The following is a 27591-nucleotide window of genomic DNA, read 5'->3' as shown; positions in this document are numbered from 1 at the left end:
CTTTTGTCTAACCTCTATAATTTTCCTACCTTTCACCGTTTTTCCAGGCCTCAAAGCCTGGGCGTCTGTTGACCAGCCACGCCCGAGCTAGGCGACTCCCGTCACGATCGACAAAAGGCCAGCGATCGCCGCCATCTTTGTGAAGGCTGGAGGGGGCGGGCATGAGCCGAGCGTCGCCACCCGCCGCCATCTTTGTAAAGGCGGGCAGGGCGGGAGTCAGCGTCCGCGTCATCTTCCACCCGGAGCGCGACTTGAGTCCGGCCAGGCCTCACGCGGTAGGTTGCGTGGCGGCGTGTCTCTGGTCTTGAAGCCAGCTCGGGCAGGGGGCGGGGCTCGGGAAGGCGGAGCTCGGGTGGGCGCGCGCGCGGGGCTCTGGGCTCGGGAGAGCGCAGCGGGAGGGCGGGGCTCCGGCTGAGCCATGTCAGTGCGTGGGGCGGCACGGAGCTCCGCGGAGCCATCGGGTCTGCTAGCTCCCCCCCCCCCCCTCCCTTTCTCGCCCCACAACCCCCGAAGAGGCCTCTTTTTATAAAAAAAAAAAAAAATGTCTCACGATAAATACACACCAAGGTCTGTACCAGTACAATCGACTGGTTTTCGGAGTAGCATCCGCTCCAGCTATCTGGCAAAGAGCTATGGAGCAAGTCCTCCAAGGGATTCCGGGGACTCAGTGCTACCTAGACGACATCCTTGTAACAGGAGAAAACGACAACGAGCACCTTGCCAATTTGGAGCAGGTGCTCACTCGGCTGAGAGAACGGGGCCTACGAGCAAATCGCCCCAAGTGCGAATTTTTCCAAAATCAAATATCATATTGTGGCCACATAATTAATAAGGAAGGGTTGCATAAGTCACCTGAAAAAATTGAAGCGGTCATAAAAGCCCCAGCACCTGAAAATGTTTCACAATTAAGGTCGTTCCTGGGATTAATAAATTACTATCATAAATTTTTATCAAACTTATCAACTCTTCTACACCCTCTTAATGAACTGCTACAAACAGGAGTAATTTGGAAATGGAGCGAAGACTGTAAACGTGCCTTCCATAAATGCAAAGACTTAATCACGTCCAAAGAAGTTTTGGCTCATTACAACCCATCACTGCCAATCAGACTGGCGTGCGATGCATTCCCTTATGGCGTACGAGCAGTATTATCGCATAAATTCCCTGATGGCTCGGAACGGCCGATAGCTTTTGCGTCACGCTCATTGAACTCAGCTGAGCGTAACTATGCCCAAATCGACACGGAAGCACTCAGCCTGGTATGGGGAGTGAAGAAATTCAACCATTACCTACACGGACAAAAATTTACCTTGTTGACTGACCATCAACCCCTCATCTCCATATTCAACCCTAAAAAGGGTATTCCCATTATGACAGCGCAAAGGCTACAGAGGTGGTCCCTTATTCTAGGGGCACACCAATACAACATAAAATACAAAGGATCAAAACAGCATGGGAATGCTGACGGGTTATCGCACCTACCGTTGCCAACGGTAGAAGAAGCACCTACCGTAGACCCAGTGGAGATTTTCCACTCTACCATAGTCGAATGTCTACTAGTAACAAATTCTGCCATTGAAAGGGAAAGTACAAATGACCCGACTCTCACGAGTCTACGATTTAACAGTGAAGGGATGGCCAGCACATGGCGAACCACTGTTGCCAGCATTCTCGCAAAGAAGAGAACAGCTGTCAGTGTGCCGAGGAACCTTGATGTGTGGATCCAGAGTGGTGATTCCACCCAAACTCCAGGATAAAGTTCTAAAGGAGCTTCACGAGGGGCATCTGGGTGGAGTGAAAATGAAGAACCTAGCCAGGGCGTTTGTATGGTGTCCAGGTATCGATGGAGACATCGAAGAAATGACCAAGAGCTGCCTAGGATGTCAGCAGGTCCAAAACGCTCCACCCCAAGCACCTCGACATCCATGGGAGTGGCGCTCATCTCCCTGGCAAAGGGTGCACATCGACTTTGCTGGTCCATTTATGTTCTTAATCGCGGTTGATGCACACTCCAAGTGGCCGGAGGTAATAAAGATGTCCTCCACCACCACGGAAAAAACCATCACAGTATTAAGGACCATATTTGCCAGGAATGGGCTGCCGGAACTGATCTGTTCTGATAATGGACCACAATTTGTGTCCGAAGAATTCAGGAAGTTCTTAAAAAAAACAATGGGGTTAAGCACCACACGTCCGCCTCATACCATCCCGCCACCAATGGATTGGCTGAAAGGTATGTCCAGACCTTCAAGAAGGCCATAAAGGCCATGGGTAATGAAGACATAAAACTTCAGCACAAGGTGGATAACTTCTTGTTCGCATACAGGAATGCAACACATATGGTTACAAACCAAACTCCCGCCATGACGTTCTTCAATAGAAGCCTAAGATGCCGGCTGGATTTGATCAAGCCCAACATCAGAAGGGATGTGGAGAACCGGCAATTTCAAGGCATGAATGAAAGGCCAACTAGAACCTTCCAGATAGGTCAACAAGTTTTGGCCCGGGACTACCGTACCGAGAAATGGCAGCCTGGAACTATCTGCACACGACTAGGACCGCTGATGTATACCGTGGACATCGGAGAAAGCATAATAAGGCGCCATGCTGACCAAATCATAGAGTCATCCGAAAAGGGACAACCTACACCACAACTCTATATGCCTAATGATGAAGTAGAGATACCCATATCTACCTCCGATCCGGTGATACTGGAACCCGATGAACCCGACACTGGCATTCAAGCCGAATCAGCCTTGCCAAAGGAACCTACTACACCACCAGAATCTGCTACACCACCGAGGCGTTATCCGGACCGAGTCAGGAAGCCTCCAGAGAGACTGACTTATAATTAATTAACTACAGCAATGTGTAGATTATTTTTCTTGTAACATGTAATTAATAATTACTCAATATTATGTACTGGTTGGCTAAAAGGGGAGGAATTGTAGCGTATGTGCCTTTAAGAGCCCCCTGTGTACTGTAATGCCGGTAATGGCCACTCGGGCTATATAAGCCTGTATATTGTGTTGTATCATTTAGTTCCCCTCCAGACTTTGTTTAGTAACCACCTATGAAACCAACTCCTGTCCTCAGTGTCTCGATCAACACACAGACACAACCCTCCCCTCTTTTCCCCCCCCCCAGTCGCTCTCTCTCTTTTCCCCCCCCCCCCCCCCGTCGCTCTCTCTTCCCCCCCCCCCCAGTCGCTCTCTCTCTTCCCCGCCCCCCCCCACACCAGTCGCTCTCTCTCTTCCCCCCCCCCACCCCCCAGTCGCTCTCTCTCTTTTCCCCCCCCCCCAGTCGCGCTCTCTCTTCTCCCCCCCAGTCGCGCTCTCTCTTCTCCCCCCCAGTCGCGCTCTCTCTTCTCCCCCCCAGTCGCGCTCTCTCTTCTCCCCCCCAGTCGCGCTCTCTCTTCTCCCCCCCAGTCGCGCTCTCTCTTCTCCCCCCCAGTCGCGCTCTCTCTTCTCCCCCCCAGTCGCGCTCTCTCTTCTCCCCCCCAGTCGCGCTCTCTCTTCTCCCCCCAGTCGCGCTCTCTCTTCTCCCCCCAGTCGCGCTCTCTCTTCTCCCCCCCCAGTCGCGCTCTCTCTTCTCCCCCCAGTCGCGCGCTCTCTTCTCCCCCCAGTCGAGTGCTCTCTTCTCCCCCCCAGTCGCGCGCTCTCTTCTCCCCCCCAGTCGCGCGCTCTCTTCTCCCCCCAGTCGCGCGCTCTCTTCTACCCCCAGTCGCGCGCTCTCTTCTCCCCCCCCAGTCGCGCGCTCTCTTCTCCCCCCAGTCGCGCGCTCTCTTCTCCCCCCAAGTCGCGCGCTCTCTTCTCCCCCAAGTCGCGCGCGCTCTTCTCCCCCAAGTCGCGCGCGCTCTTCTCCCCCAAGTCGCGCGCTCTCTTCTCCCCCAAGTCGCGCGCTCTCTTCTCCCCCAAGTCGCGCGCTCTCTTCTCCCCCCAGTCGCGCGCTCTCTTCTCCCCCCAGTCGCGCGCTCTCTTCTCCCCCCAGTCGCGCGCTCTCTTCTCCCCCCAGTCGCGCGCTCTCTTCTCCCCCCAGTCGCGCGCTCTCTTCTCCCCCCAGTCGCGCGCTCTCTTCTCCCCCCAGTCGCGCGCTCTCTTCTCCCCCCAGTCGCGCGCTCTCTTCTCCCCCCAGTCGCGCGCTCTCTTCTCCCCCCAGTCGCGCGCTCTCTTCTCCCCCCAGTCGCGCGCTCTCTTCTCCCCCCAGTCGCGCGCTCTCTTCTCCCCCCAGTCGCGCGCTCTCTTCTCCCCCCAGTCGCGCGCTCTCTTCTCCCCCCAGTCGCGCGCTCTCTTCTCCCCCCAGTCGCGCGCTCTCTTCTCCCCCCCCCCCCCCGGTCGCGCTCTCTCTTCTCCCCCCCCCGGTCGCGCTCTCTCTTCTCCCCCCCCGGTCGCGCGCTCTCTTCTCCCCCCCCCCCCCGGTCGCGCTCTCTCTTCTCCCCCCCCCGGTCGCGCTCTCTCTTCTCCCCCCCCAGTCGCGCGCTCTCTTCTCCCCCCAGTCGCGCGCTCTCTTCTCCCCCCAAGTCGCGCGCTCTCTTCTCCCCCAAGTCGCGCGCGCTCTTCTCCCCCAAGTCGCGCGCGCTCTTCTCCCCCAAGTCGCGCGCTCTCTTCTCCCCCAAGTCGCGCGCTCTCTTCTCCCCCAAGTCGCGCGCTCTCTTCTCCCCCCAGTCGCGCGCTCTCTTCTCCCCCCAGTCGCGCGCTCTCTTCTCCCCCCAGTCGCGCGCTCTCTTCTCCCCCCAGTCGCGCGCTCTCTTCTCCCCCCAGTCGCGCGCTCTCTTCTCCCCCCAGTCGCGCGCTCTCTTCTCCCCCCAGTCGCGCGCTCTCTTCTCCCCCCAGTCGCGCGCTCTCTTCTCCCCCCAGTCGCGCGCTCTCTTCTCCCCCCAGTCGCGCGCTCTCTTCTCCCCCCCCCCCCCCGGTCGCGCTCTCTCTTCTCCCCCCCCCGGTCGCGCTCTCTCTTCTCCCCCCCCGGTCGCGCGCTCTCTTCTCCCCCCCCCCCCCCGGTCGCGCTCTCTCTTCTCCCCCCCCCGGTCGCGCTCTCTCTTCTCCCCCCCCAGTCGCGCGCTCTCTTCTCCCCCCAGTCGCGCGCTCTCTTCTCCCCCCAAGTCGCGCGCTCTCTTCTCCCCCAAGTCGCGCGCGCTCTTCTCCCCCAAGTCGCGCGCGCTCTTCTCCCCCAAGTCGCGCGCTCTCTTCTCCCCCAAGTCGCGCGCTCTCTTCTCCCCCAAGTCGCGCGCTCTCTTCTCCCCCCAGTCGCGCGCTCTCTTCTCCCCCCAGTCGCGCGCTCTCTTCTCCCCCCAGTCGCGCGCTCTCTTCTCCCCCCAGTCGCGCGCTCTCTTCTCCCCCCAGTCGCGCGCTCTCTTCTCCCCCCAGTCGCGCGCTCTCTTCTCCCCCCAGTCGCGCGCTCTCTTCTCCCCCCAGTCGCGCGCTCTCTTCTCCCCCCAGTCGCGCGCTCTCTTCTCCCCCCAGTCGCGCGCTCTCTTCTCCCCCCAGTCGCGCGCTCTCTTCTCCCCCCAGTCGCGCGCTCTCTTCTCCCCCCAGTCGCGCGCTCTCTTCTCCCCCCAGTCGCGCGCTCTCTTCTCCCCCCAGTCGCGCGCTCTCTTCTCCCCCCAGTCGCGCGCTCTCTTCTCCGCCCCGGTCGCCGTGTCTCTTCTTCCCCCCCCGGTCGCGCTCTCTCTTCTCCGCCCCCGGTCGCGCTCTCTCTTCTCCCCCCCCCCCCCCGGTCGCGCTCTCTCTTCTCCCCCCCCCGGTCGCGCTCTCTCTTCTCCCCCCCCGGTCGCGCGCTCTCTTCTCCCCCCCCCCCCGGTCGCGCTCTCTCTTCTCCCCCCCCCGGTCGCGCTCTCTCTTCTCCCCCCCCGGTCGCGCTCTCTCTTCTCCCCCCCCGGTCTCGCGTTCTCTTCTCTCCCCCCCCGGTCGCGCTCTCTCTTCTCCCCCCCCCGGTCGCGCTCTCTCTTCTCCCCCCCCCGGTCGCGCTCTCTCTTCTCCCCCCCCCGGTCGCGCTCTCTCTTCTCCCCCCCCCGGTCGCGCTCTCTCTTCTCCCCCCCCCCCCCCCGGTCGCGCTCTCTCTTCTCCCCCCCCGGTCGCGCTCTCTCTTCTCCCCCCCCCGGTCGCGCTCTCTCTTCTCCCCCCCCCGGTCGCGCTCTCTCTTCTCCCCCCCCGGTCGCGCTCTCTCTTCTCCCCCCCCGGTCGCGCTCTCTCTTCTCCCCCCCCGGTCGCGCTCTCTCTTCTCCCCCCCCGGTCGCGCTCTCTCTTCTCCCCCCCCGGTCGCGCTCTCTCTTCTCCCCCCCCGGTCGCGCGCTCTTCTCCCCCCCCGGTCGCGCTCTCTCTTCTCCCCCCCCCCCCCCCCCCCCCCCCCCGGTCGCGCTCTCTCTTCTCCCCCCCCCCCCCCCCCGGTCGCGCTCTCTCTTCCCCCCCGTTCGCGCTCTCTCTTCTCCCCCCCCCCCCCCCCCCCCCGGTCGCGCTCTCTCCTCCCCCCCCGGTCGCGCTCTCTCTTCTCTTCCCCCCCCCGGTCGCGCTCTCTCTTCTCTCCCCCCCCCCCCCCCCCCCCGGTCGCTCACTCTCTTTCCCCCCCGGTCGCGCGCTCTCTTCCGACAACAACATGCCCTCGAAAAAGCCTCGGCACCGCCGGGCACTCTAGCTAGTATTCATATAAACGTTTAACTGCAATTGCGACGTATTTGCTCACTCCACCAGCCTGTTTGTGTTCTCCTGCTCATGCCCTAGATTTGGTATCATCAGCAAATTTTGGTCATATTTCCTATATGACCATGGCCAGATTATTTTTGTATATGGACAATGATGGGTCACAACACAGACCCCTGGGTCATGCCACTAGTTGCTTCTTGCTAATTAAAGAAGTATCAATTTATTCCGACTGTTTGCTTTCTGTCCTTCAACTATTCCTCTATCATGCCATGTGCATTTAATCTTTGGAACAAGCATCTTGTATGTCACTAAATGAAATGCTTTTTCCCATACAACTATATCAGATCCAGTGGATTTTGTTTCTCTATCTTTCGTTAATTTATTTGAAAATTCAATTTAAAATTATTGATAGGAGTAGGAATGATTCATTCAGCTACTTAAGCCTGTTCTCCCATTCTATTGGATCATGGCTGATCTGTACCTGAACTCCATTTACCTGCCTTTGCTCCATACCCCTTGACACCCTTACCCACCAGAAATCTATTGATCTCTGTCTTGAAAATTTCAATGGATCCCAGAATCCACAGCCTTTTTTGGGGAATGGTCCAGATTTCTACTGCTATTTGTGTGGAAAAAGTGCTCCCTGATTTCACTCCTAAATGGCTTAGCTCTAGTTTTAATATTATGGCTCTTTGTTCTGGATTCCCCACCAGAGGAAATAGTTTCTCTGTACCTACTTTATCGAATCCCTTAATCATTTTAAACACCTTGATTTGATCACGCCTCAACCTACTAAACTCAAGGGAATACAAACCTGACCTCATAATTTATCCCTTTATGCCCTATTATCATTCTGGTGAATCGGCACTGTACTCCTTCCAAAGCCTTTATATCTTTTCTGAGGTTTGGTGCCCAAAACTGAACACAGTACATGAGATGGTGTCTAACCAAGGCTCAAGCATGAATTGCCCCTAAATTCTTTTTGCCTGTACTTTTGAAGTGATCACTTTCATCCAAAATTATGGCCTCCACCGATTTAACCTACGACTGATGTGAGGCTAACTGGTTTATAGTTGCTTGATTTAACTCTTCAGTAAAATATGTCAGCTGCGGCTCAGTTTGTAGCACCCCCGCCACCGAGTCAGAAGGTTGTGGGTTCAAGTCCCACTCCAGGCTGACACTCAAGTACACTACTGAGGGAAGTGTTGTCTTTCGGATGAGACATTAAACCAAGACATCGTCTGCTCTCGGGTAAAAGATTCTATGGCATTATTTCGAAGAAGAGCAGGGGAGTTCTCCCAGGTGTCCTGGCCTATATTCATCCCTCAATCAAAATCACTAAAACAGATTTTCTGGTCATTCTCACATTGCTGTTTGTGGGAGCTTGCTGAGCGCAAATAAGAACATAAGAAATAGGTGCAGGAGTCGGCCAATCGGCCCCTCGAGCCTGCTCCGCCATTCAATAAGATCATGGCTGATCTGATCCTAACCGCCAATCCACTATCACAGAACCATCTCCTGAATCTAACAGAATTAGACACACGAAATAGGAGCAGGATCAGGCTACACGGCCCCTGGGCCCGCTCCGCTACCCACAGGGCCATGTCCGATCCGAACCTAGACTCATGTCCAAATTCCTGCCCGCTCCCCGTAACCCTTAATTCCCTTTACTTCTAGGAAACTGTCTATTTCTGTTTTAAATTTATGTAATGATGTAGCTTCTACAGCTTTTTGGGGCAGCATATTCCATGGACCTACCACCCTCTGAGTGAAGTAGTTCCTCCTCATCTCAGTTTTGAAAGAGCAGCCCCTTATTCTAAGACTATGCCCCCTAGTTCTAGTTTCACCCATCATCGGGAACATCCTCCCCGCATCCACCCGATCCAACCCCTTCACAATCTTATATGTTTCAATAAGATCGCCTCTCATTCTTCTGAACTCCAATGAGTAGAGTCCCAATCTACTCAACCTCTCCTCATATGTCCATCCCCTCATCCCCGGGATTAACCGAGTGAACCTTCTTTGTACTGACTCGAGAGCAAGTATGTCCTTTCTGAAGTATGGACACCAAAACTGTATGCAGTATTCCAGGTGCGGTCTCACCAATACCTTGTACAACTGAAGCAATACCTCCCTATTTTTATATTCTATCCCCCTAGCAATGAAAGCCAACATTCCATTGGCCTTCTTAATCACTTGCTGCACCTGCATACTAACCTTTTGAGTTTCGTGCACCAGGACCCCCAGGTCCCTTTGTACTTCAGTACTTTCCAGTTTCTTGCCATTAAGATAATAACTTGCTCTATGATTTTTCCTGCCAAAGTGCATAACCTCACACTTTCCAGTATTGTATTCCATCTGCCAAATCTCTGCCCACTTACTTAGCCTGTCTGTCCCCTTGCAGGTTTTTTATGTCCTCCTCACTCACTACTTTCCCTCCCATCTTAGTATCATCTGCAAACTTTGATATGTTACACTCGGTCCCCTCCTCCAAATCGTTAATATAGATTGTGAAGAGTTGGGGACCCAGCACTTGGCTGCCGCGTTTCCTACATTACAATAGTGACCACACTCCAAAAAGTACTTCATTACCTGTAAAGTGCTTTGAAACGTCCAGTGATCGTGAAAGGCGCTATATAAATGCAAGTCTTTCTTTTAATATCTGCTTATGAAAAATTCTGAATCCCATTAATCCTTTTAATGCTGTTTTTTTTAATATTGGTGTCTATTAGTTGATCCTCTGTTTTCCTTTGGTAGAGAAACAACTTGCATTTGTGTAGCACTTGTATGGTAGAAAACATTCCCAGTTACTTCAGCGGGGTGAGAGAAAAATAAATGAAATTGCTAAAAGATACAACAGAGTTGGGAGAGGTGAACCAAAGCTTGGCCAAATAGATTCATTTTGGGAAGGTTTGTAAAGATGAAGAGAGAAAGATGAGAAGTGGAAAAAATCTGGAGATTAGAATTAACGCAGCTGAAGACTCTGACAACAATAGTGGGGCAAACAGAGGATTTGTGACAAAAATCCAGAGTCAGATGATCAAACGAGGGATCAAAGGCTGGAGGAGCTTCTAGAAATTGGCAGGGTGAGGCTGTGGAGGGATTCGAAGGAGGGAATGCGTATCTTGCATTCAGTGCGTTGGTGGACAGGGTGCCAAGGGAGGTGAGCAAGGACGAGTGATACACGAGCAGAATTTAGTGCAGAACATGATACAGGTTCCTGAGTTTGGACAAGCTGGATTTTATGGAGTACAAGAGAGCAAGGACAACATTGGAGAAATTGAGTCTGGAGGTGGTTAAAAGCTTGGCTAAGGGTTTCTGCAATGGTGAGCAGTGTTGCTGAGGTGCAAGTAAGCAGTCTCTGCAATGTATAAGATGTGGTGTTTGAAGCTCAGCTTTGGGTCAAACAGAATGTCATGGTTTTGCATGGTCTGGTTCAGCCTGTGGTATGAAATTAGCAGAATTTAAGATGGTGGCTGGTAATCACGGCTTTGGTCTTGATGATCAGTTAGAGGCAACTTTTGAGTCATCCACGACTTGCTGTCAAACAGGCAATTAACTGAAAACTAGTGCACAGGTACAAAAAGTAATCAAAAAGACTCATGGAATATTGGCCTTTATCTCCAGACCCCATCTTGGGCACTGAACGTCAGGAAAGTTACATTGGCCTTGGCGGGGGTACAGTGCAGATTCACCAGAATGATACTAGGGCTTAAAGGGTTAAGTTATGAGGGCAGGTTGCATAAACTTGGTTTGTGTTCCCTTGAGTTTAGAAGGTTGAGAGGTGATTTAATTGAGCTGTTTGAAATGATTAAAAGGACTTGAGAGGTGATGGATCAAAGTGGAATCACATGAGGGCAATTTTGTGTAGGTGGCCAATGGATATCCAGTTTAGGAGCCAGGAGGGATTGTTGAATGTGGAGGTTACTCCTGTAATCTATCCTTCCCCTCCTCTGTAAATAGAGACAACATTTCTTTAAACATCCTGTCATTCTTTTATTCTCTTAGTTTAATATAATATTGCCGCCTTTGTCCCTTGGTGCTCACTCCTAATTTGATTATCCTCATGCTTCTGATGTGTTATAAAATGTTTTTGCTATTTCTCTTTAACTGCCAGTCTGCTTTCATACTCTTAGTCCTCCTAATCCTTCTTGGTTCCCTTCAATGTTTTTGGTATTATTCCTGGTTTTCTTCTGTATTACTTGCATTAACTTTATTGCATGCCTATTTCTTTAGACTTTAATTTTGACCTAATCTCCTTATTCATCCATAACCTTGGGCCTAATACCATTACTCATGTTTTTAATCAAAACCTCAACAACTTGCGCTTTAATTACTTCCCATCGCTGGTCTGGTATTTTATCTCCCAACCTGTTTGTCCAGTTAATTAAGGCTGGGACTCTTTTTTTTTTCATTCCCCTAAAATTTACTCTTCTCCAGTCCAGCACCTTCATTCATTACATTAAAAAAAAAAAAAAATCTATTCAAACTATAAACATAATAATTGTATTATTATTGCGCCAAACCTTCTACCTTATGGTCACTTGTTCACTTTGTTGGTCAGTAGCAGGTCTCGTATTGAATTGTTGCTCGTTGAATTTGTAAACCACTGACTTGAAGGCCATCGTAAGTGTGCAGAGTTGCTTGCTGGTTTGTAATGCCACTGAACTGCGCAAAGTATACTTTAGTTGAAGCATTTGAATAAGCCTGCATTGCACGTGGAATGAAGTTGTATTCAGAAAGAGAAGTTTATTGTGGGCAGTGCACTGCTCCCCCAATGGACTGCAGTGCTCTTGGACTAGTTTAAAGGGGAAAATTGGTGGAGGTTTGTAGTCATGATCCTTGACTCCTACTGGAAAGTGTGCATGTCTCGTGAGGGTGGGATCATGTTTGACTGGGCTGTCCTCTGTTTGAATAGCTTGCCAACACTGATGAAAAATTCTGATTTGAGCAAGGATCCGCAAGGCTACTAGTGGCCATGGAACTGCAAGAGTCAAAATCCTTAGTGGAGAAAAACAAACCTACCAACTGAGCTAAGAACTATCCTGAGATTTCAGTAATAGTCATGTGAACGCTTCCTTAGTTTTACCTTCCTTATTGTTTCTGTATTTAAATTTAAACAAAAAATAAACCTGAATCCAGATTGCTGTAAAATGCTGCACACCTGAGCATGCACATACCTTGAATGAGGGCAGTTCTGCTCAGAAATATTTTGGATACATAAGTTTAAGGACAACTTTGGGTTGTCGGCTTTTTTGGGAGGTTCCACATTTGACGATCCTTTGACGAATAGCTTCACACTAATTGTATATTTAAATATTATAAACGATGCACACAGGAATTACCTATCACTTTGCCCACAGAGCACAGCAAGATGCCTCAATACATCACTTTATTTTATTAATACTAGCATTTTACATTTCCAAATATTTTATCTTTCAAAGCTCCATTTTGAAACTTAGAAAAATAGGAGCAGGAGTAGGCCATTTGGCCCTTCGAGCCTGCTCCACCATTCAATATGATCATGGCTGATCCTCTATCTCAATACCATATGCCTTTCATTTTAACAGATTGAGATACTGAATTAGCTATAATAGTTGAGGTTCCATGGTTCAATATTTACCTAGAGGGAGATTCCAGGGGCTGGTTCTGTTACAAACGTTTTTCAACCCCCAAAGCAGCGTCCTGCTCAAGGATTGCCCTTAAGGTGCCTTCACACTGCGGCAGCCGGTTTCAGGAGGGTGGGACCTCTCGGCACTGCACGCCCCCCCCCTCCACCCCGCTATTCCCCATTAGCTGCCACGTTGAAGCAGAGCCGGTGAATCTTGTGGCAGCTCATAAAAAGGCCCACACAAATAAATCCCTGCCGGCATGAATGAAGTAAGCCGGGCTATACACTTCGAACCGCAGCTGACAGTGAGGGAACTGTGGTTTGTTTTTCGGAGTACGGCAACACACTTGCACTAAAGTCGTGACACTGAGCTCCAGACAAATTCTTCGGCAGCACCTCCCAAACCCGCGACCTTCTCTGCCTAGAAGGACAAGGGCAGCAGGTGCATGGGAACTGCAGGCACCAGTGTCCTTCCTCCTACCACTGTAGGAAATTCTGCATCTAAATTAATTCACAATCTATGCTTGTGCACATTGGTATAACATTTCTATTAGGTTGGGAATAAACTGGGGCAATGATTGAACCAGATTGTGCTACAAAGCACAGCAATTGTGACTGCTTTAGGATACATGTCAATTAAGAATAAATGAGGGCAATCCTGCAAATTCAATAATGATTCAAATAACATAATGAAATCTGTTTGTCTTGATCCTGTATTCGTTTTGTACTCATGTATATTACCCTCCCCCACTGTGTATTGTTTCACTTCCTCTTTCCTGACTAACCTGGGAGGTTCCAGGTCTTGGCTCTTGGCTCCGCCCCGACTTCTCTTACATAAAGATCCCAGGATCTGTATGACTCATTCCTGTGAACCAGTCGGCGTGTTGAGATGTTAGCTCTGATCTTCATGATTAAAAGCCAACTTGTTTAAGTCTATAACTTCTAGTTTTGTGGTTATTGAAGGCCCATCAATTTTAATCACTAAAGAATACTAGGATGGATCGACTCCGAAAACCAGAGCGTCTGGACTTGGATCCACATTCTGCTGAAGCATCAAATCAATTTGGACACTGGCTCAAATGCTTCGAACTCTTCGCGGGGGCCTCATCCGCTCGCGAGGTAGATAAACTGAGTCTACTGACTACTCGCGTAAGTTATCGGATTTATTCGTCCATCCGGGACGCCACCTCTTACACGGAGGCCATCACTATCCTGAAGGCCCAATACCAGAGGCCGGTAAACGAAGTGTACGCCAGACATCTGCTGGCGACACGCAGGCAGCGACCAGAGGAATCAATGGATGATTTCTTACTGGGCCTGAAGGACCTGGTCCGGGACTGTAACTGCAAGGCCGTGACGGCCAACGTGTCCTCTGACGAATTGGTCCACGATTCCTTCATCACGGGCCTCAAATCGAATTATATCCGGCAGAGACTGCTGGAGAAGGAGGTCCTGGACTTAAAAAAGGCAGTGGCCACTGCGCGATCGCTGGATGTGGCCCAGAAAAACTCTGACTCTTATTCTTCCGGCCATGCGGCCCTCACCGCCTCATGCACGCCGAAGGGGCCGCCATCTTGGAATCAGCCATCTTCCCCATCCAGGTCTCAGACCAGCTCTATGCCGCCGGAGTCCCCACACAAGTTCACCCAGGAGTCCTACTACAGCGGCAATGTCTCGAGGCCCGAAATGCTACTTCTGCGGTCAGGCCAAGCACCCCAGACAATGATGCCCAGCGAAGGACGCTACATGCTTCAAATGTAAGAAAAAGGGGCATTTTAGCAAAGTCTGCAGGGGGAATCCGATTTCCAACTCCATCACCGCCTCGTGCGGGCCGCCATCTTGGGATCCGCCATCTTTTCCCGACTCAACGGCCGCCCAGGGCCCAACAGTGGCTTCGATCACGGTGGATCAATCCAGGCCACACCCGTTGACAAAACCCATGAGGGACATACAGGTAAACGGGAATTTTACGAAATGTTTAATTGACTGTGGGAGTACCGAGAGTTTTATCCACCCTAGCCTGGTACGGCGGCACTCATTAACGGTAACCCCTACACGGAGCAGAATTGCTATGGCTGCTAAGCCCCACACTTCGGACATTTTGGGCTACTGTGTGGTAACACTGACTGTAAAAGGCACGGACTACAAGGATTTTAAACTCCTCGTGATGCCAGAACTCTCTGTTAATGTAATCTTGGGCCTGGACTTCCAGTGCCACCATGAAAGTATCACGCTAGCATATGGCGGGTCCCAGCTGCCACTCACAGTCTGTGGCCTATCAACCTTAAAAATCAGCCCGCCCTCTTTATTCGCTAATCTCGCTCCGAACTGTAGGCCCACAGCGACCAAAAGTAGACGGTACCGTCTGGAAGACAGACACTTTATCAAGGCGGAAGTGGACAGACTCCTGCGGTAAGGCATTATTGAATGCAGTACCAGCCTGTGGCGTGCCCAAGTAGTCATAGTTAAAAATAGCGAAAAGAAACGGATGGTAATTGACTACAGCCAGACTGTTAATATTTATACCCAGCTGGACGCCTACCCTTTACCCCGCATATCAGAAATGGTCAACCAGATTGCGCAATACCGAGTCTTCTCGACTATTGACCTCAAATCCGCGTATCACCAGCTCCCCATTAGAATGGAGGACCGCCTTCGAGGCGAAGGGGCGCCTCTACCATTTTCTCAGAGTGCCCTTCGGGGTAACAAATGGGGTCTCGGTCTTCCAACGTGAGATGGACCGCATGGTTGACGAGAATAAACTACAAGCTACCTACTCCTATCTGGACAATGTCACTATCTGCGGGCACAACCAGCAAGACCACGATCTAAATCTTGCGAGATTTTTAAAAACTGCCCTAAAGCTGAATCTAACCTACAACAAAGACAAATGTGTCTTCAACACAACCCGTCTCTGTATCCTCGGCTGTGTGGTGGAAGATGGGGTAATTGGACCGGACCCTGACCGATTACGCCCCCTAAAGGAACTGCCCCTGCCACACAATCCCAAAGCTTTAAAAAGGTGCCTGGGATTTTTTTCATATTATGCCCAATGGGTGCCCAATTACTCTGATAAGGCCCGACCCCTCATTAAATCGACGTCCTTCCCACTATCAGCTGAAGCTCGGGAGGCTTTCACCAGTATTAAACAGGACATTGAAAGGGCTGCAGTGTGTGCAGTGGATGAATGCATTCCCTTTCAAGTCGAAAGTGATGCGTCAGACTTTGCCTTAGCTGCGACCCTCAATCAGGCTGGGAGACCTGTGGCCTTCTTCTCCCGAACCCTTCAGGGACCTGAAATCAGGCACTCTTCTGTCGAGAAGGGGGCACAGGCTATAGTGGAGGCAGTGCGGCACTGGAGACACTACCTAGCCGGCAAACGTTTCACCCTGCTCACCGACCAGCGGTCGGTGGCTTTCATGTTTAATAACAAACAAAGGGGGAAAATCAAGAATGACAAAATACTCAGGTGGAGGATCGAACTATCCACGTTCGACTATGATATTATGTACAGGCCGGGAGCCCTTAATGAACCCCCAGACGCCCTATCGCGGGGAATGTGTGCCAGCATTCATACGGACAAATTACAGGGTCTCCACAACGACCTCTGTCACCCAGGGGTCACCCGACTATACCATTTTATAAAGTCCCGCAATCTGCCCCACTCCATCGAGGAGGTCAGGGCAATGACCAGAGCTTGCTGCATCTGTGCGGAATGCAAGCCTCGTTTCTACAGGCCTGACCGTGCACACCTTATCAAAGCCACACGGCCATTCGAGCGCCTAAGTCTGGACTTCAAGGGACCCCTTCACTCTGCCGACCGTAACGTATACTTCCTCAATATCATCGATGAATATTCCCGCTTCCCCTTCGCCATTCCCTGCCCAGACATGACCAGTGCCACGGTCATCAAGTGTCTCTGTAATCTATTCTGCATGTTTGGCATGCCGAACTACATACACAGCGATAGGGGGATGTCATTCATGAGTGACTAGCTGCGCCAGTTCTTGCTCTTGAAGGGGATAGCCACTAGCAGAACCACTAGCTACAACCCCCGGGGTAATGGGCAAATGGAAAGGGAGAATGCTACTGTTTGGAAGGCTGTCACGTTAGCCTTAAAGTCAAAAGGCCTTCCGACCTCCCGCTGGAGGAAGTCCTCCCAGACGTGCTCCACTCCATAAGGTCTCTGTTATGTACTGCCACTAACGCTACCCCTCATGAAAAGATGTTAGTTTTCCCCCGGAAATCCACCTCGGGCATATCTCTACCCACGTGGCTGACGTCTCCGGGGACAGTACTATTGCGGAAGCACGTGAGAGGCCATAAAACAGACCCCCTTGTGGAAAAGGTACAGCTCCTCCATGCAAACCCTCAGTACGCCTATATCGAATATTCTGATGGACGAGAGGACACTGTTTCCATAAAAGACCTCGCTCCCTTGGGGAGCGGAGAGAACGATGGGAGACTACCCGATGAAGACCTACACTACAAAGAGACAGGACGCCCAGAGGTATCAATACCCAACTTTAACCTGGAGGACACTGCAGATAACCTGGAAGACACTGCGGAGGCCCGGACAGCGGAGGAACCAGAATCCACTCCCCCAGAGGCACCCCAACCGGCTTTGCGCCGATCACTGAGAACTGCAAAACCTCCTGACAGACTCACTAATACCAACTTTTAAGAAACATCACCCCGATAGACTAAATCTATAGAAGGGGTGAATGTAATGAAATCTGTTTGTCTTGATCCTGTATTCGTTTTGCACTCATGTATATTACCCTCCCCCACTGTGTATAGTTTCACTTCCTCTTTCCCGACTAACCTGGGAGGTTCCAGGTCTTGGCTCTTGGCTCCGCCCCTGACTTCTCTTACATAAAGATCCCAGGATCTGTATGACTCATTCCTGTGAACCAGTCGGCGTGTTGAGATGTTAGCTCTGATCTTCGTGATTAAAAGCCAACTTGTTTAAGTCTATAACTTCTAGTTTTGTGGTTATTGAAGGCCCATCGGGTATTTGGAGCTTTTCAACTCTATCTCTCTTTCTAACCCTCACCCACACCATGATGTGCTGTGCTGAGTGAGTGCTGCATTGTTGAAGTTGTCATCTTTCAGTTGCCTGTTTTAAGGTGGATGTTAAAGATCCCACGACACTATTTGAAGAAGAGCAGGGGAGTTCTCCCAGTGTCCTGGCAAACAATCATCCTTCCACCAAAAAAGAATGCAGATTAATTAACCATTTATCTCGTTATTCTATGTGACATCTTGCTGTGCATAAATTGACTACCCTATTTGCCTACAAAACAATTCACATCCTCAGGACATCCTAAAATACTTAATAGGCTATATATTTTTTTTTGAACTTGCCACATCATAAGAAACCATTGTTCAAATGTAATCTTAATCATAAATTCTCTGAAATTGAAATATTTCCCTTTTTGTTTTCTTTGAATAAAAATATTACTAATAAAACTTACCAAAATTAACTGTGAGGGTTATGGAATCAAGGTGGTGCAAATGGTAGACTAGCTTTTAAGCTTAGGTATTGCACATCATAGGACATTGACAACTGCAAATAAAGCAGCTTTCTTTTCAATAATAACAAAGTGCTCGAAACACTCAGCAGGTCAGGCAGCATCTGTGGAGAGAGAAACAGAGTTAACGTTTCAGGTCTGGGACCCTGCGTCAGAACCTGATTTTATTTTTTTAAGTCATCAGCTCAAAGGAGGTCGACTGAGTAAAGATGATCCAGCTGTATCTTCTTGATTCTAAATGTACCTGTAATCGCTTTCATGCATCCTTTTCTTTCTACAGGTAGAGTCACACCTGAACAGCTCAACTCGTATGTCCAGTTATTTAAAAGCAATGTGAAAGCTTTGGAGAATCACTGTGGGCTCTTGCAACTTACCATGGCGACAGTGCAGACTTTGGGGCATACATGCTACTCAAAATGGGACAACTTCCTTGCTTTTGAAAGGCTGCTGTTGCAGGTTTGGTATTATTTACTTTCATTTTTCAACATTTCATGCACAATGGAATTATTCTTAAGAGTTGAATCTGGCATATACTTTATGTTCACTTTATTCCTCTCTTCCTCTACCTGTGCTTAGACAATTGATCTCAGCTGGATGGCAGTAGGGGTATTACAACTGGTTCAGTGTCTCAGCTTAGGCAGGGAACTATTTAGTTCAGGCTCCACACTTATGATCACTATCCAGCAACCCCTGCTGGAGATGCATGAGTCAGGTGAGGATTGAATTGGACTACGGTCATTAACTGTCAGTCCTCCCACATGTATAATGGACACCCAGCAAGGAGCCAGTGCCTTCAGGAGGTTAGGAGAGAAAATTGGTGGGAAGAGTTGAAACCTACTCCATGATATGGTGTGCAAATAGTGTATTGGTCTCCAATTTAGATCAAGTGATCAAGCCCACAGTTATCCACAGGCACTGGGCCATTTCTGCTCGAGCAATTTAATTTTGATGTGATAATATGAGTGCGGAAGAGAAAGTGAAAGGCTTATAGTGTGTAGTTTTGATTAAGTGGCAGTATCATGTCTTAATGAAATGCAAAATAAAGGAAGATTTTCTGTGTATGTTGGCTGACCACTGAAGAGGGGAGGAATAAATTGATTGCCTTGGGTTTCCAATGAAGGAATTACTTTATGGGTACCAATATTGTAGCTGATAATAATTGGTAGAAACAGTTTCACCAAGGTAGCATTTAAAATACTTTGTATCTAATTCTACATTTTGGACTAGATTTTTCTGCACAATCCTCTCCCCTACAGCCAACTTTATAACTGAACTCGAGAGGGCATGGGCACAAATTTGCTTGGGTTGGACTCCTGGACTTTTCTCTTCTTTTCCCCACCAATGCCCCCACCCAACCCAGCAGCCTAAAATGCACCTGCTCAGGTGGAAAATGAAGAAACTGTTGCCTCTGCCATATTTTCCAACTGATTGCACCAACTGAACAGTAGTTGCTGGAGTTACCCTTTAGGTCCCGACACCCAGCATTCAAAGGTCAGCAGAGGAAGAATAATTAAGGGGCCTGTGTTAGTGCTCGGAGGGCAGTTATGCACACCCCCAGCAATAGCACCAAACATTTAGAAGAGAAGAAAAATCTTTTTTCCTGACAACTCTGTTTACCTGCTTCCTCTCACTACGGCAGGACCCTGAGGGCTATCACAGCGCGTCTACGTCCCAGAATGACGTGACTCCCTGGCAAAAGCTTGGAGCCCTGCCTCCATTTGCAAATAATTCCAGGACCAGAGATGGAAAAATACATGCATTTACATTTTTAGGGTTTATTAAATTAACATTTTAGATGGTGCACAATCTATTGTCAAACAACTGATGTATTAATTTTCTATTTTCTGTTTTAAATCTTAAGTTACATTTCTGTACAAATCCTGCAAGGGCTATTTGATGCTGCTGCTGAAAACCGTATCATGGAGTGTCATTAGAAGGAAAGGATTACCTTTGGGTCTGAAGTTTGTATATTCAAGCTCCACACCAAGACTTGAGCACATAATTTGGCTCTAAATTGCAGTTCAGTGCCAGATTATTGAAGGTGCCCTATTTCAGATTAAATGTCAATCTGAGGTCCTTCTTACAATTAGAGCTACTCCAGGTACCTTTCCTCCTGCCCAAAGCAAAAGTCAGTTCTCATTGCAAACTCACTTCTTTTGAGTTGAAGCTACAAGTGTGCACAAAGTAATTTGGGATACCTTGCCCTGGGCAAGCAGCTGACTTTTTTTTGTCATGAGATTACACATAGATTTACAGTACTTGCCCATTTCACCGGAAGATAATCGGTATCAGACATGTTCAAGCTGACTGGACTACCTAATAAATTTAATCCCTGTTCCAATTATTTACTGCAACAAGCAGTAACAGTGAGTTGTTACGAGTCTTTCCAAATGACACAGCAGCTTTGAACCAGTTCATGAGAAGGTATACAAACCCATCAATTGAGTTGCTTTGAAAGGCTTTCTTTACAGATCTTGCGAAGAAAAGATGGACGAACATTTCTCGGAAAGGGAGTAGCCACACGATCCATACCAGTTCCAGTTTTTCTGAGAATTACTTAAGTCCTTACCTATGGAGTTGCATCTTGCCTCCAAGTCTATTGTGGCCAGGTCAAAACCGCACCTAACTAGTATGTCAAAAGTGTCCAATCCTTGTACCCATAAAACCCTTTGAAATATAGTGTTGCCTTTGTGAAGTCAATCTGAGAGATAGAGGCATTTAATTCAATGAACAACCCCTCCAGCATTCAACCCTCAACCAATAACACCAAAAAGAGATTAGCTGGTATTCATCTCAATGCGGTTTATGGAACATTGTTGGCGAAGAATGGCTGCTGCATTTGTCTATATAATGAATATTATGCTACAACAGTAATTCATTACGTAAGTGCTTTGGGACATTTCAATATCGTAAGGCAAGGTATAAAGGAAATGTAGTATTAAGTATGTTCAGAGCCATATACTTTGCCACAGAGACAAATCGAGCAGGTCATTTTAAATAGTGCCGTATGATTTATATTGGTTGATGAGATGAGAGGGCACAGACTTCAGTTAAATGCAAGGAATTACAGTGAACACTGGTTTAAAAAAAAACTACACCAAGAGTGATTACAATGTGGAATTATCTGCCACAAGCAGAATCCATTAATCCTTTAAAAAGGAAATGGACAAAGAGAAAAATGTAAGTGTATAGAGAGGAAGCAGGAGAGTGGGATTAGGCTAGGCGGCTGTTGTGGAGAAAAGCAATGGCACAGTTTTGACTGGCTGAATGGCCTGTGTCTACGTAATGCCTGGTCCAATCTTGGGCGCAATCTAATAGTCAGTCACAGAGCAGCATTGTAAACAAAATCTGGGAGCAGATTCTCTTACTGTTAAACTGGCCGTGGAATGGTAAGTGTCACAAGGGACCTAAAATGTGGAAAAACTATTGCTAAAAGTGGGTTTCGAATATAGGTTCAAGAATTTAATAACGTTTTGGTGACTTAGAAATTCAAAATAAAATGTTTAGTTTTCATTTGCTGCCACTTGAAATAAACTCCCAGTCCTTTGTCTTGCTCTTTCTGTAATTCCCTTCCAGTTCTTGCTTCTGTCTCACAGAAGGAACTTGCGTTTAGACTTAAAATAGTAGTATTTAAAGACAAGTATGTAGGAATGGATTTTTTTATGGCCCAAGATCTACCTGCATGACGCGCAACCAAGTCCAAGCAGGAATAGGTGGAGCAAAACAGCTTGGATGTAAGATACTCTGAATACTGTATTATGATTTTGATTGTTCAGTCAGTATTGCTTTCCCATGTTTTTATTGATTAACCAGTGAGTTGGATATTATCCAGTAAAATTACAAGGAAGATGAAGTGAGATGGTAAAGACTTGAGTGCTTTTAGAAACCTGCCTAAAAGCATATCAAAGCTGACATTTTATAGTGACTGACAGCTTGTGCTACAAGTGCATGGAGATTAGAGAGGGAAGAAAATTGACTGATAACACGGGGTGTTCTATAAACAAAAGTCCATTGTACTTTTTTTTTAGCTTTCAGTATATCGAGCTTCAACCTAAGAATTAAAGTACTCATTTAGCCTTTTTTTTCCTCCTTAGAGGTCAGTTTCAACACTAACATTTTACTAAATGCATGAATATACATATTTGAGGAACACTGCTTTCTTTCTCATTTGCTTTGCTGTATTAGATTAACCATTTCAATGCTATTGCCATAGGCCCGTGTATAAGTGGAGGGTTAGGCTAAAAAATGTGTTCTTGTGTATTTAAAAAAAAAAGAAAAAAAAAAAAAATTACTAGTTATTGCAGAAAAAGCAAATACTGTCATATTCGCATAATAGAGGGAGGGGATCATTGGTAGGTAATAAAAACTGGTAAACAGCACAGGTTTCACTGCATTCAATATTTTAAACTTTTTTCATTCATCCAGTTTGTAATATATTTAACTGTAATTACCCCCATATTGTTAAAGGCAACTCATTGTCAATAGTGCAAACATTCACGTTTTCAGCCACGTGCTTTTCTTTAACTGATTATGGGTCAAGATAAAATATTCAACAAAATGTTGTAATAACGCTTTCTATTTTCAGTTAGCTGAATAGAAAAGTCGATGCAATGCAACAGTAAAAGTAGGCCCCGACACCAGCTCCATTTCTGATCTGGCCTCACCTCCTATTATCCTTGATTCTCACAAATAATGGGAGTGCAAATAATCAAGGTCACTTATGATTCAGAATTTTAGTTCACCAATAATAACTCATAGAATTCTTGTTCCATTAAAGTATCTGTATTTATCCATAAAGTACCTTTCTAGTATTTTTCTGTTTAAAGCTTTGGAAGGCTTCTCAGTGAAATCCTGTATCCAACCATTTCCTGAGGTATAAGTGGGCCAGATATGGTAGTGCTGTAGGCCAAGGAGATTTCTTTGTCGTGCATCCATTCCATAACACCAGGAACAATGTTTATGATCTCTTGGAAACTGCTTCTGGGATTATGCTTAGCTTGTTTTCCCAATCCTCTAATCATCTTTGAGTGTTAAATATTAAGGAGGTGGATGTTGCAATAGGGGAAAATACCCTAAATTGACCAATTTCTAAAGCGATTTTGTTACTATGGAATGGATGTGCTGCAAGGGATGCCACTCTAGTTTGTACTCCAAGAAATGACTCCCTTTCAGGCACCACATGCAAAGCCTGTAAAAAATTTTTGAAGATTGTAAAAGCTTTAACATATAATCTAAATTTGGACTGTAATCTATATGCTAAGTGCTGAGCAGCGATATTAATTTCTGTGCCTTTGTGGCGACATGCCACCATTGGACATAATCCGCTCACGGCGGCACCGACAGTTTACGCAGGCGCACTGCCGGCAGCAGCCGCCCCCAGCCGTGGGCCTTTTCCTCCAGCAGCTTGTTTCCCACAGGGACAGGCTGTCGGGAGCACTTCCTGTCTGGGGAGTATTTAAGTGTTTGCGCGGGTTTTTTAAGCACTTGTTTTTTGCCATGATGTAAATTAAAGCAGTTGTGTTCCATCAACTCTGGTCTCGACTCCCACGTTTGCCGCGGTATCTCAACACTGGTGACCCCGACGCTCAGGACGAATCCTAAGCTAGCATGGCGGATACAAACGCAGTCACGGTTAAACTACCGGACTTTTGGGAGAACCTGGCCGAGGCCTGGTTCGTTCAAGCCGAGTCCAGATTCCGGCTGAGAAGCATTACAGTCGACGCCACGAAGTACGACTACCTCGTCGCCTCTCTCACCTGCGCCACAGTCCCTAAGGTTTGGGCAGCGCTGCAGGATCCACCAGAGGAAGGCAAGTACGAACATCTGAAGGCCGTGCTCCTTAAAAAAATTTCAGGCGTCCTCTTTCCAGCGCAACTGCCAACTCCTCGACCTCCCAGGCCTTGGTGATGCTTAACCATCAGACCTGCTTTCCCACATGCTGTCCCTCTCGGACGACAAAAAACCCGGCGCCCTCTTTCGCACGCTTTTCATTTGGCAGCTCCCCGCCAGCATCCGCCCGCTCATTGTGGAGTCTGGCTCCATGGACCTGAACGAGATAGCCGAAAAGGCCGACCGGCTGCTCTCCACGCAGACCGCCCGCGACGTCGCGCCCGACCTCACGGCAACAACCACGCGGTCCCCCCGGCTCACTAGGCCCGACCGCCCTTCCACTCCAGGTCACTGCTACTACCACACCCGTTTTGGCACTAGGGCCCAACACTGCACGTCACCGTGCACTTTCAAACCCCTCCCCGCACCGGCCCCCACGGTGGCCGCGGGGCAAAAGGGGCCCCTACTCTATGTCACCGACGACAGCACCAACCGCCGATTCCTGTGCGACACAGGAGCCCAGCACAGCATCACCCCCGCCTCCGCCCTTGAAATCCAACGCGGTGCACGGGGTGTTACACTGGCTGCAGCCAATGGCTCTGATATCCGCACATACGGCACCCGCATGGTCACGCTCGACCTCGCAGGCCGCCGCTACCGCTGGGAGTTCCTCACAGCCAAGGTCCTCTGTCCACTCATCGGCGCCGACTTCCTACGCGCCCACGGCCTCCTTGTCGACATTCCGAGGCACTGCCTCGTCGACAACAACACTATGGCCCCCATCCCTGGCGCAGTCACCCCGGCCCGTTCGGCCGGCCTGACGACCTACTGCCTCGTCAGAGCCACGGACGACTACTCGGCACTACTAGCCGAGTTTCCCGCCCTCACTAACCCGACCTTTTCGGCCAAAGCCGCCAAACACGGTGTGGAACATTATATCCCCACCACCGGCCCCCCGGTCGCTGCCCACGCCCGCAGACTCGACCCGGCCAAGCTGGAAATCGCGCGGGCCGAGTTCACCACCATGGAGCAACTCGGCATCATCCGCCGCTCCAGCAGCCCTTGGGCCTCGGCCCTCCACATCGCCTCCAAGCCCGGTGGAGGCTGGCGCCCCTGCGGGGACTACCGCCGCCTCAACGATGCCACCACCCCCGACCGATACCCGGTGCCGCACATCCAGGACTTCTCGGCCCGATTGGCCGGACGAACCGCCTTTTCCAAGGTCGACCTGGTGCGCGGTTACCACCAAGTCCCCGTACACCCCGCGGACATCCCCAAAACGGCCGTCATCACCCCATTCGGCCTGTTCGCGTACCTGAGGATGCCCTTTGGCCTCAAGAATGCAGCCCAGGCTTTTCAGCGCCTTATGGACTCTCTCCTCCGGGACCTGAACTTTCTATTCGTCTATCTAGACGACATTCTCGTGGCCAGCTCCTCCAAACAGGAACACCTCGAACACCTTCGCATCCTGTTCGGGCGCTTAGCCCAACACGGGCTTATCCTCAGCCCGGCGAAGTGCCAATTTGGCCTAGCCGAGATCGATTTTCTCGGCCACCACATCACTCCTGTTGGGCCCGTCCCCCTGCCCAACAAGGTGCAGGCCGTCCAGCAATTCCCCCGCCCTAAAACCATCAAGGGCCTCCAGGAGTTCCTCGGGATGGTGAACTTTTACAACAGGTTCATCCCCCAGAGCTGCAGCCCTCATGAAGCCCCTATACGATTCCCTCCGAGGTAAATCCGGCAAGATGGCCGTAGCCTGGACCGCTGACACGTCAGCCGCCTTCGATGCCACCAAAAACGCGCTCGCCGACGCCACCCTGCTCGCGCACCCGAGGGCTGATGCACGGGTCGCGCTCACCACCGACGCCTCCGACCATGTGGTCGGAGCCGTGTTCGAGCAGTGGGTCAATGGCGCGTGGCAGCCACTTGCCTTCTACAGCCGCCAACTGCGCCCCCCGGAGGTCAAATACTCTACTTTCGACCGCGAGCTCCTCGCGCTCCACCTGTCGGTCCGCCATTTCAGGTTCCTCCTGGAGGGCCACCCCTTTACCGCGTACGTGGACCACAAGCCGCTCACATACGCGATGGCCAAGAACACCGACCCCTGGTCCGCTAGGCAGCAACGCCAGCTCGCGGCCGTGTCCGAGTTTACCACGAACATCCAGCACATCTCCGGTAGAGACAACGTTGTCGCCGACTGCCTTTCCCGTCCTGCCATCTGCGCGAATCACCTAGCGGTCGACTACGCGCAACTAGCAGCAGCCCAGCTCACGGACCCAGACCTCCTCTCGGCGGCTACCAGCCTGCCAGGGCTACGCCTAGCCAAGGTCGCGCATGGGCCCGAAGCCACAGCAGTCACTTGCGACGTCTCACTCGGCCAACCCAGGCCGGTCGTCCCTGCAACCTGGCGCCGCCGCATCTTCGACGCGCTCCACAGGCTCTCCCATCCGGGTTCCCGCGCATCCGTTAAACTCCTCTCCCAGCGCTTCGTCTGGCGCGGCCTCAGCAAAGATGTTCGGACTTGGGCCAACTCCTGCCTCGCCTGCCAACGGGCTAAGGTGCAGCTGCACAGAAAAGCACCCCTGGGAGACTTCGAGGTACCCAGCCGCCGCTTCGACCACGTACACGTCGACATCGTCGGTCCTCTGCCGCCATCGCAAGGCCAAACTTATCTTCTCACGATGGTCGACCGCTACACACGCTGGCCTGAGGCAGTGCCGCTGACCTCCACCACCACAGCCGACATTGCCAGGGCGTTCGTTAACACCTGGGTCGCGAGGTTCGGCGTACCGGCTGACATAACCTCCGACAGAGGCGCCCAGTTCACCTCCGAACTCTGGATGGCCACAGCACGCAACCTCGGGGTGACGCTCCACCGAACCACGGCGTACCACCCGCAGGCCAATGGGCTGTGTGAACGCTTCCACAGGTCACTCAAGGCCTCACTCCGCGCCAGCCTGCAGGACAGTACCTGGACTGACTGCCTACCGTGGGTGCTACTAGGCCTACGCACCGCGGTCAAGGAAGATCTCCAGTCCTCAGCAGCGGAGTTAGTCTATGGACAACCGCTGCGCGTACCAGGCGAATTCCTTCCGGAGGCTACCACGCCTTGGTCGGCTGAACAGCAGCGGCTCGACTCTTTTCCGCTCAACAGTTCGCCCCACTTCCGGTCAACCGACACGGCGAACTCGCACCTTATGTCCTGCCAAACTTACAGCAGTCACGCTTTGTCTTCGTGCAACACGACGCACACTGCGGACCCCTGCGACCCCCGTACGACGGACCGTACGAGGTACTACAAACCGGGGACAAGGTCTTCAAGCTGCGACTCGGCGACAGGGTCGAAACGGTCTCCATCGACCGACTCAAACCAGCATACATAGAACCAGGGGAACAGGTCCCCGTGGCCCGACCTCCAACTAGAGGCCGTCCCGCCAGCAAGCTAGCACAGCCGGCGGCGAACCGCCCGGCCCCACCAACTAGACCGGCGGCCACTCAGAGCCGCTCCGGCAGAACCATTAGATCACCGTCACAACTCGTCCACTCCTCCTAAGCGGATTCTGGGGGGAGCTCTGTGGCGACATGCCACCATTGGACATAATCCGCTCACGGCGGCACGGACAGTTTACGCAGGCGCACTGCCGGCAGCAGCCGCCCCCAGCCGTGGGCCCTTTCCTCCGGCAGCTTGTTTCCCGCAGGGACAGGCTGCCGGGAGCACTTCCTGTCTGGGGAGTATTTAAGTGGTTGCGCGGGTTTTTTAAGCACTTGTTTTTTGCCATGATGTAAATTAAAGCAGTTGTGTTCCATCAACTCTGGTCTCGACTCCCATGTTTGCCGCGGTATCTCAACACCTTAGCCTTAGTTCTGTTTTTGCTTATTTTCCCCAACATACTTCTCCACCCCAGCCATCTTTGAGTATTGGAAAATACTCACGGTATTTTTGGGAGTTGAGAGGGTGCTTAATCCTTTCTGCTCTACCATG

The 27591-nt window shown here is 50.4% G+C and overlaps 1 protein-coding gene across 1 annotated transcript in view; it reads left to right on the top strand.

Moving 5' to 3' along the window:
- The window catches only part of scfd2 (sec1 family domain containing 2), a 461156-nt gene that overhangs the window by 71340 nt on the left and 362225 nt on the right, over positions 1 to 27591 (top strand). Inside the window, exon 3 of the mRNA XM_085969951.1 lies at positions 18061 to 18236. Coding sequence (XP_085826077.1) covers positions 18061 to 18236 — 176 coding nt within the window. The remainder of the gene's footprint in view (positions 1 to 18060; positions 18237 to 27591) is intronic.

Source organism: Somniosus microcephalus, chromosome 2 (genome assembly GCF_052327205.1).
Source record: "Somniosus microcephalus isolate GS21.2 chromosome 2, FLI_Smic_1.0, whole genome shotgun sequence".
Taxonomy (NCBI): Eukaryota; Metazoa; Chordata; class Chondrichthyes; order Squaliformes; family Somniosidae; genus Somniosus; species Somniosus microcephalus.
The sequence above is the reverse complement of the archived record's forward strand: the minus strand, read 5'-3'. Positions and strand labels throughout refer to the sequence as shown.